This window comes from Anomaloglossus baeobatrachus, chromosome 11 (genome assembly GCF_048569485.1).
Source record: "Anomaloglossus baeobatrachus isolate aAnoBae1 chromosome 11, aAnoBae1.hap1, whole genome shotgun sequence".
Classification (NCBI taxonomy): domain Eukaryota; kingdom Metazoa; phylum Chordata; class Amphibia; order Anura; family Aromobatidae; genus Anomaloglossus; species Anomaloglossus baeobatrachus.
Window position 1 is genome coordinate 56,700,117 of NC_134363.1, and position 20,475 is coordinate 56,720,591.

A 20,475-nucleotide genomic window follows, 5' to 3' on the forward strand; every position below is an offset into this window, starting at 1 on the left:
GGGCCTTTACGCACCCTCCCCGGGTCCAGTGTCTGTTATCATCTGCAGCCACTAATGTCATGTTGTTAGCACTGCAGCCAACAACTGACCTTAGCTGCTCAGCTCAAGTAGATGGTACAAGTTGCCCAAAGTTGTGTGTCTTACTCACCCTACCCAGGTCCAGTGTTTGTTATCGTCAGCAGCGCTGACGTCATGCTGATATCGCTGCAGCCAGTAACTGACCTTAGCTGCTCTGCCCAAGTGTATGGCACAAGTTGCCCAAAGCTGTGCCTTACTCACCCACTCAGGGTCCAGTGTCTGTTATCGTCTGCATCGCTGAAGTCATCCTGATAGCGCTGCAGCCAATAACTGACCTTAACAGCTCTGCTCCAGTAGATGACACTAGTCGTCCAGAGCCGCTGATTAGTTGCAGACAATAATAGACCGTGCGACTGGCGGACTTTGTGATTGACCTGGGGAGGGTGAGTACTGCACAGTTTGTTTTGTTTTTAAACAAACTGCCACAGGATAAGGAACTTTTCTGAAACTAGAAAACCCCCATTAAAGGTAGTATAACAGTTAACCAGTTCCTCGGTGTTACTCACCTGTTCTGAAACCGTTTCCATGCCCGGGGCAGAGTGCATACAGCAGCAGTAAAAGAAAGAGCCGAAAGGAAGGAGAAGAGTAATAGAAACAGGACTCCTTCCATGCCGTCGTAACAGAGTCCTTTGAGGGCGTCCACATAGTCCTAAAAGAAGAAGAGAAATTCAAGACCCATTTTTACATGATGTGCAACTGGCCTTCTAATATGGACACTGTAGGCTCCTCTGATGGCCAAGATAATTCCTGTTTCCCCCAAAATGATGTTTTTAGCCACAAGAAAAACTGTAAAGTGGCAGCCATTCTTGTCTCTCTAACTTGCTGATCATTTCCTGTTGTTAAAGGGGTTGTCCTATAAACACGACAGGATAGGCACCAATTGTGTTATTGCTGGAGGTCCAACTGTTCGGACAATGCTGCTAAGGCCTCCTTTGTGTGGTGGTGCGAATGAGTGGACAAAGAATGCAACAATGCATGAGACCTACCACCCCATTCTTACGGGAAACCTTGGAACCACCGTTCTCATGATCGATGGAAGCTCCAAGGCTTGGATGCCTTAGCAGTATGTGATCAATGTTGGTTATAGGACAACCCCTCCATATTTGTTCACAGTCTGGATTTTGCAGGGACACAAGCTAAAATCTATCAGTAATTGAAAGCAATCCTGCCACTTAGTGACAAATAATAGCTGATTCGACTGATGGCCTATAAAAAGGTTTCTCATTATCAAGGTGCTACACAAGAAACATCTCATGATGGGTAAAACTAGTGAGCTGTCTCGAGACGTTTACTACATTATCGTTGCAAAACATTGATGGCATTGGTTACAGAAAAAGTGAGCTCGTTAGGGCCATAATCCGGAAGAGGAAGAACATAATTTCTTCATAAACCGTCCAGTGTAATCTACTTAGTGTTCCCTTTAATTGTAAAGAGTCATTGAGGCAGATTACAGTTTTCTAGTAGAAGGTGGCTGGTTTGGCTTCCAGACATATCTGGGAGGTGGTATGTTACTTTGGGCTAGGCAAGCCTTTGGACAATGCATGCTGGATAGTGTGGAAATGTGCTTTTATAAGGGTTTTGGGTGAAATTAAAGGATTCTGGTACCTTATGGAGCCCACGACAATTCAACAGAGCTATTAGATGGTGGAAGTTCCCTTCTGTGGTATTCAGCATGGCTTGGACCACTAGCAAGTGTCTCTGAAAGTAAAGCAATAAGATCATGGATATTTAACTTATGTAAAGGTAAGACATATATTAAACTCGGAGAGGAAATAGTCATTACCGCCATAGCAAAATAAAAGCTGGACAAACAAACATTCTTACAAACAAAAGAAAAAAACTATGAAGAGTTGATAAATAAGTCTTCTATACGAATTCCATGGTGCCCTATACTGGTCAATTCAAAGTACTGTGTTTCCCCGAAAATAAGAAACTGTCATATTATTTGTTGACCCGAAAACTGCGCTAGGACTTATTTTTGGGGTAGGGCTTATGTCGGGGGAATCATGGGTTGGGGGTAAGTTTAACTCCCCAAAAAGGCAGATCCCCCAAGGAGAACCATACTTACCAAACCCCGGATGTCCCTGTCACTCCCAGATCCTCCTGCGATCCTCAGGGGATGCACCCAGCAGGTGTGCTCCACTGCGGTCCTCTCTTGATTCCGGCAGGCACTCACACACACACATCAGAACACACACAACATCGGGTTATACCGTATTGCTTCTGGCCAGTAAACGGGCCTGAGATGCAGTGCAGTGGAGTGCGAGGAGCTGTTGTGGAATGCATAGAAGGCCTGCAGTGGAACACATCAATGCCTTCCACCACAGGTCTTCCATGCGTTCCACCAAAGGTCCTCACATTCCACTGCGTCCCAGGTTCCCGGAGCAGTACGGCATCACCGGACGTATTTGTATGGGTGTGTGTGTGTACGTTTCAACGTAGGTCCTCAATGTGTTCCACCGCAAGTCTTCCATGCATTCCATTGCATCCCAGGTCCCCGGAGCAGTATGGCATCACCGGACATGTTTGTATGAGTGTGTGTGTGTACGTTTCAACGTAGGTCCTCAATGTGTTCCACCGCAGGTCTTCCATGCATTCCACTGCGTCCCAGGTTCCCGGAGCAGTATGGCATCACTGGACGTGTTTGTATGGGTGTGTGTGTATACATTTCAACATAGGTCCTCAATGCATTCCACCGCAGGTCTTCCATGCGTTCCACCACAGGTCCTCGCATTCCACTGCATCCCAGGTCCCCGGAGCAGTATGGCATCACCAGACGTGTTTGTATGAGTTTGTGTGTGTACGTTTCAATGTAGGTCCTTAATGCGTTCCACCGCAGGGCTTCCATTCGTGATCTGGTGAGTATGATTATGGAGTCTTCTTTCTTCTCTCTTTTGGGGGTATCTGCTTTCAATAATGAAGTGTCCTGCAGGGTTCTTTAACTTTTTTAGCTGCAAGGACACTACATTATTGAACCGTGACTAGGGCTTATTTTTGGGCTAGGGCTTATATTTATGCCTTACTCCGTAAAGGCCAAAAATTCCTGCTAGGGCTTATTTTCTGGGGGAAAAAACAGTAGCACATATGCATCAGACCAATGCCAATTACATTAGATAGCCAGGAATGTAACTGGAAGGTCACTGGTCACAATACAACACCTGTAACAGGGCTTTTCTATACATGTAATGCATATTATTGCTATCCTCCTATTTAGCAGAGGCCTCTGCAGCTCCCAAGTGCTACTGCAACCTCCGCACCTTATATACAGTATATATATATATATTCCTGAAACTGAACATAGTAATGACACCGCATAGGATTCAGTCTTACAGGTATTATGCAGAAACTGGATAATGCACACAATGATACACACTACAGGCATAATAAACACTGTGATCTCAGTACATAGGGAGGGGTAAAAAACTGCGCACTGCAGAGATAATGCACACAGTGATGTCACAGTACAGGGATAACACACACAGTGATGTCACAGTACAGGGATAATACACACAGTGATGTCACAGTACAAGGATAACACACACACTGATGTCACAGTACAGCGATCATACACACAGTGATGTCACAGTACAGGGATAATATACACAGTGATGTCACAGTACAGGGATAATGCACACAGGGATGTCACAGTACAGGGATAATACACACAGTGATGTCACAATACAGGGATCATACACACAGTGATGTCACAGTACAGGGGTAATACACACAGTGATGTCACAGTACAGGGATAATGCACACAGGGATGTCACAGTACAGGCATAATACACACACTGATGTCACAGTACAGGGATCATACACACAGTGATGTCACAGTACAGGGATAATACACACAGTGATGTCACAGTACAGGGATAATACACACAGTGATGTCACAGCACAGGGATAATACACACAGTGATGTCACAGTTAGGGATAATGCACACAGGGATGTCACAGTACAGGGATAATACACACAGTGATGTCACAGTACAGGGATAATACACACAGTGATGTCACAGTACAGGGATCATACACACAGTGATGTCACAGCACAGGGAGAATACACACAGTGATGTCACAGTACAGGGGTTATACACACAGTGATGTCACAGTACAGGGATAATACACACAGTGATGTCACAGTACAGGGATAACACACACAGTGATGTCACAGTACAGGGATAATACACACAGTGATGTCACAGTACAAGGATAACACACACACTGATGTCACAGTACAGCGATCATACACACAGTGATGTCACAGTACAGGGATAATATACACAGTGATGTCACAGTACAGGGATAATGCACACAGGGATGTCACAGTACAGGGATAATACACACAGTGATGTCACAATACAGGGATCATACACACAGTGATGTCACAGTACAGGGGTAATACACACAGTGATGTCACAGTACAGGGATAATGCACACAGGGATGTCACAGTACAGGCATAATACACACACTGATGTCACAGTACAGGGATCATACACACAGTGATGTCACAGTACAGGGATAATACACACAGTGATGTCACAGTACAGGGATAATACACACAGTGATGTCACAGCACAGGGATAATACACACAGTGATGTCACAGTTAGGGATAATGCACACAGGGATGTCACAGTACAGGGATAATACACACAGTGATGTCACAGTACAGGGATAATACACACAGTGATGTCACAGTACAGGGATCATACACACAGTGATGTCACAGCACAGGGAGAATACACACAGTGATGTCACAGTACAGGGGTTATACACACAGTGATGTCACAGTACAGGGATAATACACACAGTGATGTCACAGTACAGGGATAATACACACAGTGATGTCACAGTTAGGGATAATACACACAGTGATGTCACAGTACAGGGATAATACACACAGTGATGTCACAGTACAGGGATCATACACACAGTGATGTCACAGTACAGGGATAACACACACAGTGATGTCACAGTACAGGGATAATACACACAGTGATGTCACAGTACAGGGATAATGCACACAGTGATGTCACAGTACAGGGATAATACACACAGTGATGTCACAGTACAAGGTAAAAAAAACCTGTGATCTCACACAGAGTAGCGTACCTCCCAATTTTGAAAAATAGGAAAATAGTATACCTTTTGCATAGTGCGCTGCAGCAATTACTATTTTACGTTAAGCCACTTCCTGAACCCCACTCCATTCTTTATATGAGCCCACACAGGAATAATGTTTCTGGTGAAGCCCATTAATGTTCCCACACATTATGGTACTGCTTTCATGGCTCCCATAGTGCCCCCCTCCCACACATAGTATAATGCCCACACACTGCATTCCCCCACACACAGTATGATACTACAGCTCCCTCTGCAGACATACCTACAACGCCTACATATAGTATGAAGCAGTCCCTATAGTATGATATACTCATACTTCCATCACAGTGCATCATACCCTCACAGCCCCACACACTCAATATAATGTCCTCCACAAAGATGATGTCTCCACAGCCCCCCACATACAGGATGATGCTACAAAAGCATCCACACACCATATGAAGCCCCCCAGTACTGAATACACAATGATCCTCCCACATTCCCCAATGCACAGCATGTTGCTCCCACAACACCCCCTACACACAGTATGATGACCCCACAGCTCTCTACACATATTATGATTACCCCACAGCCCTCCATACACAGTATCATAACCCTTGTCAGTACATTCCCCCACACATAGTATAATACCCTCACTCTCCAGCCACACAAACTATGATTAATCCCAAAGGATGATGCCCCAACAGCACCCCAGACATAGTATTATGTCCCCCACAAACAGCATGAAGTTCCCCAGCATTATATCTCCTCACACACAGAGTGATGCCCCAACAAAACTCCCCATACAATATTAGATTCTACAGCAACCCTCCCCACACAGTAAGCTGGCCCTACAGCACCCAACACACAGTATGCTGCACCTACAGCACCTCTAAGACACAGTATGGTAGCCCTACAACACCCCCACATACAGTATGCTAGCCCTACAGCACCTCTACACACTATATGCTGACCCTACAGCATGCCCACACACAGTATGCTGTCCCTACAACAGCCCCCACACACAGTATGCTGTCCCTACAACAGCACGCACACACAGCATGCTGCCCTGACAGCATCCCCCTACACAGTATGCTGTCTCTACAGCACCCCGCACACAGTATGCTGGCCCTAGAGCACCGCACACCCACAGTATGCTGGCCCTACAGCACCCCCCCACACAGTATGCTGTCCCTACAGCACCCCCCCCACACAGTATACTGTCCTTAGAACACCCTTACATACAGTATGCTGTACCTACAGCACCCACCACATACACAGTATGCTGTCCTTACAGGACCCATACACACTGTATGCTGGCCCTACATCACCCCCCACACAGTATGCTGGCCCTACAGCACCCCCCACAGACAGTATGCTGGCCCTACAGCACCCCCCACACACAGTATGCTGGCCCTACAGCACCCCTCAGACACAGTATGCTAGCCCTACAGCACCCCCACATACAGTAAACTTTCTCTACAGCACCTCCCACACACAGTATGCTGGCCCTACAGCACCCCCACACACTGTATGCTGGTCCTACAGCACCCTCCACACAGTATACTAGCCCTACAGCACAACCCCCCACAGAGTATGCTGACCCTACAGCACCCCCCACAGTATACTGGCCCTACATCACCTCCCTACACAGTATGCTGGCCCTACAGCACCCCCCAACACAGTATACTGGCCCTATACCACCCCCCTCTCAGTATGCTGGCACTACAGCACCCCCCACACAGTATGTGGATCCCGGATGGTTGGGAGGTATATAGACCAGGACTACCAAATAGTGGTGTCAAAATAGATGGTTACTAGATACTACAGCACATAGACGACACAACACAGGTATATTAAACAAAATGGATGGCCTATTATAAGTGATGTGCATATTGTCATACCAGAGGAAAAATATAACACATATATAATGCACACAATGATACGAGAGGATGCCGACTGCTGTCTTAACGGTATGGTAACCATAATTTGGTGTCCTTCATTTTGCAGTCAGTGATCAACTGCTAACCAGTCATGAGCTTCATATTGTAACAATGAATTATCTATATATATAATTGCCTTATTCTGTCTGTCTGTCTGTCTGTCTTGCTCCAAAATTGTGTCCTTACGGTGACACAAAGCGGATTGGCCGCTGGCCTCGCCATGGCCCCGCCCCCCCGCACGGATTGGTCGCTCGCCCTGGCTCCCCCCCCACACGGATTGGCCGGCCGCTCGCACAGGCTCCGCCCCCCACACGGATTGGCCTCTTGCCCTGGCACCCTGCACGTATTGGCAACTGACACGGAGACACGACTCCCAGGTGAGTACTGTACCCCCGGGAGCCCACACCAGCATACGCCGTCAACCCAGCCAACACAAACCCTCGCATTGCTGGGGTTTGCCGCCGTATGCTGGTGTGGGCTCCCGTGCGAGTGGGGGACGGGATGCGCTGGTAACCATGGTAGCATAGTTACCAGCGCATCAAGGTCCTGCAGCGGCGGAACATCCACACACACACACACACACACACACATCAGATCACACTCACTCTCACACACACCTCACACACACATCAGATCACACTCACTCTCACACACACCTCACACACACATCAGATCGCATCCACACACTCACAGCATCCGGAGATATCGCTTGCTTCTCGGCCGCGATACTGTGCTGTGAGCTTCCAGGACCTGCCGGAGGATCACATGGCCGGAAGCATGTGGTATCTCCGGATGTTGTGAGTGAGCGCGTATGTGCAATATCGTCAATGTGTGTGTGTGTGTGAGTGTATGCGATCGGGTGTGTGTGAGTGTATGCGATCGGGTGTGTGTGAGTGTATGCGATCGGGTGGGTGTGAGTGTATGCGATCGGGTGGGTGTGAGTGTATGCGATCGGGTGTGTGTGTGTGTGTGTGAGTGTATGCGATCGGATCTGTGAGTGTCGGCAGAGGAGCACGGCGTGCTGTAGGAGGCTGGGAGGAGAGAGCCTGATCCTGGGGAAGGCTGGGAGGGGGAGGCTGATGTTGGGGGAGGCTGGGAGGGTGTAGGCTGATGCTGGGGGAGGCTGATGCTGGGGGTGGCTGGAATGAGAGAGGCTGATGCTGGGGGAGGCTGGAAGGAGAGAAGCTGATGCTGGGGGAGGCTGATGCTGGGGGAGGCTGGAAGGAGAGAGGCTGATGCTGGGGGAGGCTGATGTTGGGGGAGGCTGGGAGGGTGTAGGCTGATGCTGGGGGAGGCTGGGAGGAGAGAGGCTGATGCTGGGGGAGGCTGATGCTGGGGGTGGCTGGGATGAGAGAGGCTGATGCTGGGGGAGGCTGATGCTGGGGGAGGCTGGAAGGAAAGAGGCTGATGCTGGGGGAGGCTGGGAGGGGGAGGCTGATGCTGGGGGAGGCTGGGAGGAGAGAGGCTGATGCTGGGGGAGGCTGATGCTGGGGGAGGCTGGAAGGAGAGAGGCTGATGCTGGGGGAGGCTGGGAGGGGGAGGCTGATGCTAGGGGAGGCTGGGAGGAGAGAGGCTGATGCTGGAGGAGGCTGGGAGGAGAGAGGCTGATGCTGGGGGAGGCTGGGAGGAGAGAGGCTGATGCTGGGGGAGGCTGGGAGGAGAGAGGCTGATGCTGGGGGAGGCTGGGAGGAGAGAGGCTGATGCTGGGGGAGGCTGGGAGGCGGAGGCTGATGCTGGGGGAGGCTGGGAGGCGGAGGCTGATGCTGGGGGAGGCTGATGCTGGGGGAGGCTGGAAGGAGAGAGGCTGATGCTGGGGGAGGCTGATGCTGGGGGAGGCTGGGAGGGGGAGGCTGATGCTGGGGGAGGCTGGGAGGAGGGAGGCTGGGAGGAGAGAGGCTGATGCTGGGGGAGGCTGATGCTGGGGGAGGCTGGAAGGAGAGAGGCTGATGCTGGGGGAGGCTGGAAGGAGAGAGGCTGATGCTGGGGGAGGCTAGGAGGTGGAGGCTGATGCTGGGGAAGGCTGGGAAGAGGGAGGCTGGGAGGAGAGAGGCTGATCCTGGGGAAGGCTGGGAGGAGGGAGGCTGGGAGGAGAGAGGCTGATGCTGGGGGAGGCTGATGCTGGGGGAGGCTGGAAGGAGAGAGGCTGATGCTGGGGGAGGCTGATGCTGGGGGAGGCTGGGAGGGGGAGGCTGGGAGGAGAGAGGCTGATGCTGGGGGAGGCTGGGAGGAGGGAGGCTGGGAGGGGGGAGGCTGAGAGAAGAGAGGCTGATGCTGGGGGAGGCTGAGGCTGGGAGGAGAGAGGCTGATGCTGGGGACAGAGAGGCTGATGCTGGTGCAGCATGGGGGATGGAGCACGATGGGGAGTGCGCAGCATGGGGGATAGAGCACGTTTGGGAGTGCGCAGCATGGCGGCTGGAGCACGTTTGGGACTGCGCAGCATGGCGGATGGACCACGTTTGGGAGTGCGCAGCATGGCGGATGGAGCATGTTTGGGAGTGCGCAGCATGGCGGATGGAGCACGTTTGGGAGTGCGCAGCATGGCGGATGGAGCATGTTTGGGAGTGCGCAGCATGGCGGATGGAGCAAGTTTGGGAGTGCGCAGCATGGCGGATGGACCACGTTTGGGAGTGCGCAGCATGGCGGATGGAGCACGTTTGGGAGTGCGCAGCATGGCGGATGGAGTACATTTGGGAGTGCGCAGCATGGCGGATGGAGCACGATGGGGGGTGCGCAGCATGGGGGATGGAGCACGATGGGAGGTGCACACCTCCCCCCAACACACACACACAACACACCACACACACACTGGGAACAACACACACCGCCCTACACAGACACCCACACACACAGACAACGCTGCACACACACAACACCCAAAACTCAAACACCGCGGCATACATAAATATACGCACATACCACGCAACACACACACACATTGCACAAAACATACCTCCCCCCAAAACACACCACACACACACACAAACCGCGCAACACACACACAACGCTACAGACACACAGCGCTCCACAAACAACGCAACACACGCAACACACATACAACACCGCTCTCACCCCCCGCCACACCCAGACAACACCCAGAACATGTACAGCGCCGTACACAAACACTTGGTAACTACACACAACAACATCTATATATATAACAAAAATCATACATGAACTACACAATATGTAAATTCTAGAATACCCGATGCGTAGAATCGGGCCACCTTCTAGTCAATATATAATGAAATATGCTGCAGATGGCTAATGATGACAGATACATCCACCTTACAGTTCCTTTTAGAGGAAAAACCTATATCTGTAATATTCTCAGCCAGGACCAACTTACTTCTGCAGCTGGAAACTGGGGTATTGCTTCTCTTTCCAATCCATAAAGTTGAGGGTGGATGTTGGAGAGCGCCCGCTGTGACATGGTTAACCTCTGGATACAAAAAGAAGAGAGTTTTTTAGGAATTACTTTATATGACTACAAAATGTTGTCAAGGTTCTCATTACATCATATATAATGGTGAACAGGTTCCCATGCCTTTCTGTATTTCCTATTGTATCATGCAATATGTTGGAGATGTTCTCCTCTATGAGCATTGCTTCTCAAAGTCCCTAAATTGGAATACTTAAAGGGAACCTGATATGTCCAAACACACTGTTTACCTGGAGATGTAGAGTTAATCTGTAGGTAAGTAGTGCTAAAATCATGTTCGGCTGCCTAACTGGAACAGTGGCTATAAGGAGAAAATAAACTTATATCCTCCCTGTAGCCGCTCCCTTACATTCAGTCAGCACTTGAATGACAGCTTGCTCTGTAGCATATGTGTGCAGAGCAAGTTGTCAAGGTACAGGGGAGGGATTACAGTGAGCGGTGACTGTAATAGCTTCCGGCACTGCCCAATGACTGAAAGCAAGCAGCTGCAGAGAGGACATAAGTTCATTTTCTCCCAGTAGCCACCGGATTTTAACACTATTTACCTATATCTGCAGGTAAATAGCATTTTATTGTACATGATAATTTCCCTTTAAAGTAATTGCAACATCTAAAATCAGGTATTATGTATTGTGTATTATGAGTAGCCTGAAAAGTTGTATATAACCTGTATATTTTGGTGTCTTCCCTATGTTGTTTTTCTTTGTGTCCATTTTTACTATATCTTGTATGCTGTACGCCCTGCTCTGTGTATTCTGAGCCAATCAGCTGTCTATATCTGCTCTTTCACCTCCCCTACCCTCCTTTCACTAAATACTGCAGCTTCATACCCCTCCTCCCTGCCTTCTATTTTGTGATCTACGCTAAAGGGGTTTTTTTGTGAATGAGTGAGGTTTCTGAGCATTTCCAGATATTTTGCAGGTAGGAAAGGGGAAAATGTGCTTCTGGAGATAGTACAGATGTCATGTAACATAAGCCATTATGGGTTTTCATAAAAGAATAGAACAGATAACTGTACCTGGCGGAAGGGGTTTGTAACTTCCTGATTACAGGAGATATAATACTGTAAAATATCTGAAACAAACACAAAAAACTGTACATTTTAGGAAACATTTTCATTGATTCTCTGAGCAAAACGTAATGAAAGATTACAAACACAATGTACACGAGTGAACCAGATATGCAGTGCAGATGAGGGCTGATTTAAGCAGCCGACATCTGCCTCTAACAGCGGCGGGTGGAGCAGCATTCTGCATACAGAAAAAACATATTTGGTACTGCTGTGTTCGTAAAAGTCCGATCTATCAAAATATAAAATAAATTATTCAGATTGGTAAACAGCATAATGAGAAAAAACAAATGAAAACACCAGAATTGCATTTTTTTGCCACCACAACTACAAAAAAAGTGTAATAACAGGTGATCACAACATCATATAAACCTCAAAATATCAATCACGGTGCAAAAATCAAGCCCTCATAAAGCTCCCAAAAATGTAAAACATTATAACTCTCAGAATGTTGCAACACAAGCAAGATTTATTTTTCAAAAATTTGTAATTTTTTTTGCTTTTTTTACTACTTAAATAAAACAAGAAGTATACAAGTTTATACGTAATCGTACTGATATGAAGAATCATACTGCCTGGTCAATTTTATGGAAAAATGATGGTGTCAATTAAGAGTAGAATTTGTCACACAAAAAACAAGCCCTACTTACAATAGGTGGCACTAGAGTTTGCCTACTTCCTCCCTGAAGATACAATTTGCTTACTGGTCTTCTGTCATGCCGGGAAGGGCCGGTGTGCAGCGAAAGAGGAGGGGTACACCAGGGAACAAGTAAGATAAGCCCTGATGCTAGGGAGAGGGGTCACCACCTAACTCACCTGTGGCTGATCCCTGAGCTTAATACCATCCCTAGACAGATCCTTCCCACCATGCGAGATTGTGTGCCTAGGCTCTGGCTAAGTGTGAACCTGTCCCTGACTAGTGAGCAGGCCAGCAAGACACTAGTCTTACTACTGATATAAAGACAAATCAAGGAAGGAGAGACAAACAAGAGAACACAGATACAACAAAAGAAACTCCAAAACTTCTCATGAGAGATTCTTGCTGGAAAGAGAACCACAGCTTTCTCCAGAGACAACTCCTTCACAGGTCAGCATAGAATGAACTATAGCCAGCATAGGAGAGAGTAGGGAGAGGGTTTATAAAGCAGAAGGGCGTAGCTGCAGTTGGGATTAACAGCTACATGTCAATCTTAGCAGGATAGAAAAGAGACTTGAACCTCTTCAGAATGGAATTAACTCCTACTCAAGATAAAGGATGACTGAGTTTAAAAAAGGATTTGTGATCAACTAATCGCTGTGACCTTCTGATCCCAGACCCACCCCCCCCCCGAGGTCTCATCAGGGTGTGACATACTCGTGACATCTTCATGCTGTCAGTTTGATATAATCACTATTTTCGGTACTGATGTTCTAGCAGAGCTTGGAATGCTGATCCTTGTGTAACCCCGTCCACACCACTGATTGACACATTTCTCTCTACAATGAATAGTGAACGAAAGCTGCTAATCAGTGCTGGAGTCAGGGATGGACCAGGAGGCACAAGACACCTAGTCCTCCAGTGATAATCTCCTGCTGATAAAACAGTGATATTATTAAACAACAGCACACAGGCCAATAAGTGACACATAGCAGGAATCAGCATCACAACATTAAAAATAAATTGCTCTTAAAGCTGTACTACTTGTTTAAAAACCATAATCCATCGCTTAATATGACCATTAACCCTCTACTTCTTCCCAAACTCCTACTTTTCACTCATTCTGTAACAGGGTGGAGCATTCTGGATCAGGATCAAAGATACGAGGACACAAAGGAATAACAATTCCAACTGGAAATACTTACCTGGACTGATATTTGTGACCACTTGGGTTTGATTTAACACAAAGGCATCCGGATCCGAGCAAAAATCACTCAATCCCTGCACAGAAAGGAAAAAGAAAATCCAATATTGAAATTTACTTTTCATTTGGCTTAAAGGGTTTGAACACTTTTGCATCCCATGTTCATTGCTCAGATGCATCTACAATTAAAAAAAAGAAATTTGTGAACCACCTTTCATCAAAAATATCCTACCGCTTTGCGTAAACACATAGATCTTTATGGAGGCTGTGTAAACAAAAAGGTAGGATGCCCTAAACTAAGAAAAAATGAATACAGAATTTCCAGTAATACCAAGAAACCTGTTAGTCTAAGCAATCTAAATACATAAAACCCTTTTAAAAATATACACACACATACAGTGGGTGAAATAAGTATTGAACACGTCACCAATTTCTACATAAATATATTTCTAAAAGTGCTATTGACATGAATTTATCATCAGATGTCGGTAACAACCCATCCAATCCACACAGACAAAGAAATTAAACCATAGATTTCCATAAATTATGTGTAATAATGAGAATTTTTGGGAAAACGTATTGAACACGCTTACTGAAATTTATTTAATACTTCATACGAAAGCCTTTGTTGCTGAATAAGCTTCAAGATGCCTCCTCTAGAGAGAAACTAGTCGCCTGCCTTGCTCAGGTGTGATTTTGGCCCATTCTTCCACACAAACACTCTTCAAATCCTGAAAGTCCAGTGAATTCCTTCTATGAACTCTGAGCTTTAGTTCCTTTCATACATTTTCTGTTGGATTCAGCTCCGGTGATCGTCTCGGCCATTCTGGCAGCTTTATTTTCTTTCTCTTAAACCAATTGAGAGTTTCCTTGGCTGTGTGTTTGGGATTACTTTGTTGCTAAAATGTCCGCCCTCGTTTCATCTTCATCATCCTGGCAGATTTTTATCAAGAATATCTCGGTACATTTCTCCATTCATCTTTCATTCAACCATATGAAGTTTGCCAGTGCCGTATGCTGAATATCAGCCCCACACCATGATGTTACCTCCTCCACACTTCGCTGTTGGTGTTTTTGGGGTGATTTGCCTTTTGACCTCCAAATATGGTATGTATTATGGCATCCAAAGAGTTAAATTTTGGTCTCATCTGACCAGACTATATTCTCCCAGTATTTCACAGGCTTGTCTAAATGTTATTGAGCAAACTTTAAACGTGCTTCAACATGCTTTTAGTTCAGCAATGGAGTCTTGCGTGGTGAGCGTGCATAAAGGTCATGGAGGGGGAGTGCATTACTTATTGTTTGCTGTACTTATTGTACCTGTTGATTCTAGGTCTTTCTGTAGCTTTCCACAGGTGGTCTTTTGCTCTTGGACAACTCTTCTGATAATTGTTTTCCATCATGTGTCTGAAATCTTAAGGGGAGCACCTAGTTGCGGCCAATTTATGGTGGAATCATGTTCTTTCCACTCCCGGCTTATGGTCCCAGTACAGCTCACTGGATCCTTCAGTAGTTTAGAAATTCTTCTGTAACCAATGCCATCAGTGCATTTACAACAATAAGGTTGCAAAGGTCTTGAGACAGCTCACTGGTTTTACCCATCCTAAGATATTTCTTGTGTGGCACCTTTGTAGTGAGACACCTTTTTATAGACCATCAGTTGAACCAGCTGATATTTGTCACTAAGTGGCAGGATTGCTTTCTAATTACTGATAAATTTCAGCTGGTGTCATGGCTTTCCATGGCTATTACATTTCTCTTTCTTCATATGTTCATTACTTTTTTCCCTGTGTCATTTTTCATTATTACACATCACTTAATTTATGGACATCTATGATTTGATTTCTTTGCCTGTGTGGATTGGATGGGTTGTTACCGACATCTGCTGAGAAATTCATGTCAATAGCACCTTTAGAAATATTTTTATTTACAAAATTGGTAACGTGTTCAATACTTATTTCACCCACTGTAACTTAATTTATGGACATGTATGGTTTAATTTTGATGAGCCATTCATGTCATTAAAACTTTACAATATATTTGTTTAGAAAATCGGTGACGTGTTCAATACTTATTTCACCAACTATATCTATCTATTGGAGTGACGAAAGTGTATATTCATTTTTTGATCTGCTTCCATTACTAAGGGCATTAACACTAGAAGTCCCAGAGAGAGGTCATTTAACATTTCTACCATTGGAACCCTATGGAGCTCGAAATTCCTGGGACTTCTAGTGTTAAAGAGTATTTTTTATACATAAATCAATAATACAGTTGAAAATAATAAACTTTGTAATATATCTTATTAAATAAAGGTCCTTCTCTCAATTCTTCAGTGAGTATAGATTTCTTCATTTCTGAGATAGGAGACGGCAGTTGGTGCTCATAATGTTCTAAGTAGAGCTGCAAGTGCTGTTTCAGGGGAACTTGCAGCAGAATATTTGTTTCTGCCTCTAGCTCCTCCCCTCCCTTCCCCATAGAACCTTATTATTATTTCTAGGCAGGTAGGAAACACCTACATCATATCTCAATGAATGAGAATTGAGTGACCATTGTTGAATCCATAGCTATGCGCTTACGTTGCATGCCGGAGAACATCTCTTCCCGCTGTTTTCCCAATTGGCAGAGCAGACGAACGCTTTCACATTTCAGTATTCATTGACTGGAAGCACCTTCCTTCACTTTTACTATTCCCATAATAGTAACGAACTTGAACTCCGGACCCACTGGGAGTTAAACATGGCTGGCAGGGTGGGGGATGGCAGAGGAGGTGTCTGCGAATTGGGCAGTGTGATTCTGGTTCAGTAGGACCGCGTTAATACCTAGTTTTGGAAGCTAATTAAGGCTGACAGATGTGACAGAGGGTGAGGGGTGGGTGGGTGAGGGGGGAACCACTGACCCAGCACATAAAATAGACCAATTAAATTATCTCGCTTCACCGGATTTGATGGGCAAGCGGGCAGGACAGAGAAGAGAATAGAGGCGGGAGGACCCTCCAGCAGAGAGCAAATGAAAGACACAGAGCAGTTGCTGACAATTGATACATCTGAAAACAGAGATTTGGACTTACATCCCCGGTGCGGAGAACACCCCGGGAGGTTGTCTTCAAGGGAGAAGCTGCCTTGATTCTGTAGACTCTGATTGTCACTGACATGTATTCAGCCAAAGATACATTACGAATGTGTAGAAAGTGAGCATCAATTACAGAAAATATTCCAATGTGGGAGGCAGCCCTGGACCCCACTGTAAAATTGTACTAGTTCATGGTGTCAGCTAAAGACACTCCTTCTATGCCTTTTGAACTCCAAATGAATAAGATTTGTTTTACGAACAGCACACACTGCTTAATATGGTGTACTCAAAGAATTCTGCTTTATTAGTACACGTGACCAATTATATACCCCATATAAACTGGTCACATGTACTAATAAAGGAGAATTCTTTGAGTACACCATACTAATCGTGTGCGCTGTATTGATTTCCCAAGCGCTCGTAAAACAAATCTTATTAAATTGGCCACAAAGGAAAAGTCCCCTCTGAACTATGAACCAATAAGATCCGCAGGGGTGTATATAGAGATGAGAAACTTCCCCGGCCATCAGTGTTAGCTGAACCCTATGACATCATTAGCTATAAGGCAAGATGGACACTATAAGAACTATGGATTCTATTATTTCACAATGGCTTCTTATGTGTCAAGGATTTATGCCTAATAAGGGAATGTGCACTCATTAAGTATTTACAGAAGACATTCATGCATCTCTTGGCAGGAAAAAGTTTATTCCTGTGATATACATCTTGTCTTATAACTGAATCATGTCATGGTGATCAGGTATCACTGATAGGCGGGGAATTTTTACACTTCTATCACACCCCGACTGCTGTGATTGGTCCATGGTTCAGAGGGGAATAAGTATCCGAGCACTGTCTCCATTAGGCTCCTCCTTTTCTGTGATCACTTATTGTCTTTTATTACAATAAAAACTCAGAAGTATGTAATTAAAGATTTCTTTTGTGTGTGTCTCAGGGATCAGTCATGTCCCCCTTCTTGGTATTTATTGGTACTACCATGTTTTTCCCAAAAATAAGACACTGTCTTATATTTTTTTTGCCCCCCAAAAAAGCACTAGGGCTTATTTTTGGAGGAGGTCTTATTCTTGGAGAAACACGGTTGGGGGTAAGTTTACCCCCCCAAAAAAGCAGAACCCCCCCCCCCCCACTTCCCAGGAGACTCATACTCAAAAGACCAGGACGTCTGCGTGGCTCCCAGGTCCTCCCTGTGATCTCCGGTCAGTGCTGCACGCCGTTTTACCCTGCTGCTGGCTGACACACTGACACACACAGCAGATCCCAGACACACACAGCAGATCACACACACAGCAGATTATTCACACACAGCAGATCACACACACACACACACACACACACACACAGCAGATCGCAAGTATACACAGCAGATCACACACAGCAGATCGCAGGCACACACAGCTGATCACAGGCACACACACACACACACACACAGCAGATCGCAGGCACACACAGCCGATCGCAGGCACACACAGAGCAGATCACAGATATACACAGCAGATCACACACAGCCATCACAGATACACACATCCGATCGCAGGCACACACATCCGATCGCAGGCACACACAGCCGATCACAGATACACACATCCGATCGCAGGCACACACATCCGATCGCAGGCACACACAGCCGATCACAGATACACACATCCGATCGCAGGCACACACATCCGATCGCAGGCACACACAGCCGATCACAGATACACACATCCGATCGCAGGCACACACAGCCGATTACAGATACCCACATCCTATCACAGGCACACACAGCCGATGACAGATACACACAGCCGATCACAGGCACACACAGCCGATCACAGATACACACATCCGATCACAGGAACACACAGCAGATTACTGACACACACACACACACACACATCACATCCAGCACTTACGGCAGCAGGGAATGAGAGCAAGTCACGTGTCCGGCCGCAGGTCCTGTTCTTTGCGCTCCACTGCACTGCCTCTCAGGATTCTCCCGGCGAGAAGAGATCGCGATCCGATGTTTGTGTGTGCAATCTGCTTATGTGTGCGATCTGACTGTGTGTGCGATCCGATGTTTGTGTGTGAGATCTGGTGTGTGTGTGTGTGTGTGTGTGATCTGGTGTGTGAGAGCTGATGTGTGCAGGTGTGTGATCACTGCAGGTCCTGCTGCTCGGTGTCTGGTGAGTGATTGCCGGGTGCCGCTGTCTATAATGAAGTGTCCTGCAGTATCTGTAAGGCTCCTTTCACATTGCGTTTTTCTCTACGTCCACAGGTCCCGTCGGGGCATTCGTCTGGACCGCCCCTCCCCCACTCTGCAAAGCGTGCTCTGGACGCATGCGCTAGTGATGGACAGTCTGGCACTTTTTGGTGATCCAGTTCCTATGGCTCCGTTCACCAAAAAGAGCCGGATCTTTCAGCTCGTTCTCGGCTCCTTATTAAATATATTTGTGAACACATATTTAAGACTATAGTGACGCCGCCAAAGCCCCGCCCACCCGCGGCTAAGCCCCACCCACTTACAAGCAGCCAATTAGATTGCTGAGTAGGCAGAGTTTAGCCTCGGGTGGGCGGGGTTTGACGGCGAAAAGAGCCGTTTAGATATTTTTAGTGGCTCACATTAGTGATCCGGCTCCTGTCGTTCACAGCAGGGAGCCGGATCTTTGTGTCGGATCGTTCGCGACCGACACATCACTAGCATGCGCCCAACAGGGCCATTCACTGTTATGAAGCGCACTGCGTTAGCGTGTGCTATGCTTTGTGCCATTTTTTGCACATAAACGTTTCTGCAGACGGACACCCGAACGTAGAGGAGTACGTTCGGGTGTCCGTCTGCAGAAACGTATATGTGCAACAAATGGCACAAAACAGAGCACACGCTAACGCAGTGCGCTCCATAACAGTGAATGGCCCTGTCGGGCGCATGCGTCTGGAGCACGCTTTGCAGAGTGGGGGAGGGGCAGTCCGGACGGATGCCCCGACGGGACCTGTGGATGTAGAGAAAAACGCAATGTGAAAGGGGCCTAACTTTTTTAGCTGCACGGACACTTCATTATTGATCCGCGACTAGGGCTTATTTTCGGGGGAGGGCTTATATTTAAGCCTTTCTCCGAAAATGCTGAAAATCCCTGCTAGGGCTTATTTTTGGGGGAGGTCTTATTTTTGGAAAAACACGGTATCTACTTGGTTTTAGGCCCCCTTCACACATCTGTGTTTCCAGTACGGGTTGTGTCCATTTTCACATGTACTGGAGGCACGTTCACACACATGCTCATTAAAATTTGTGTAAAGGAGTTGGCTTACAGGCAATTCCGAGTCACGCTGCTCTGAAGAGCGGTGACATCATTAACGTTACTGCTCTTCAGAGGCGACGGGTCTCAAGCAGCACAGCGTGACCTGGAGTGACCTGGTGACTCTGAACAGCGGTAATGGTGCTGATGTCACTTATCTTCAAAGGCGCCAGGTCTCAGGCAGCACAGCGTGACCCGGAATGACTCTGAACAGAGGTAATGTTGCTGATGTCACCATTTATTTTAGGCGCCGGATCTCATACAGCGCAGCGTGACCCGGTGTAACAGACCAGACTAACCCCCCGCCCAGAATATACCCGGGGTTAAAGTAGCCTAGGCCAGATTATACCCTGGGTATATTCTGGCCTAGCCCAAGCTATACCCCGGGGTATAAATTGGCCTAGGTCAGATTATACCCCTCCATATACCTCAGGGACCCCAGGCAGCGCACAGGACCTCAGGCAGCCCACAGGATCCCAGGCAGCCCACGGGGCCCCAGGCAGCCCAAGGGGCCCCAGGCAACGCACAGTAATGGGGGTGTCTGATAGATGCCTCTCCATTATTAACCCCTGGGCTTGATGCCAGCAGACACATAGCTGACATCATAACTAAAAAATATATCAAAATATAAAATCAAT

General features: G+C 47.0%; 1 protein-coding gene across 2 annotated transcripts in view; it reads right to left on the bottom strand.

The window, feature by feature from the left end:
* The window catches only part of TTYH1 (tweety family member 1), a 234,771-nt gene that overhangs the window by 19,871 nt on the left and 194,425 nt on the right, over positions 1-20,475 (bottom strand). For both annotated transcript variants that reach the window (XM_075328743.1, XM_075328745.1), the window contains exons 7-11: positions 13,477-13,552; positions 11,584-11,639; positions 10,473-10,565; positions 1,684-1,776; positions 585-727 (exon numbers count right to left, since the gene is read on the bottom strand). In XM_075328743.1, coding sequence (XP_075184858.1) covers positions 585-727; positions 1,684-1,776; positions 10,473-10,565; positions 11,584-11,639; positions 13,477-13,552 — 461 coding nt within the window. The remainder of the gene's footprint in view (positions 1-584; positions 728-1,683; positions 1,777-10,472; positions 10,566-11,583; positions 11,640-13,476; positions 13,553-20,475) is intronic.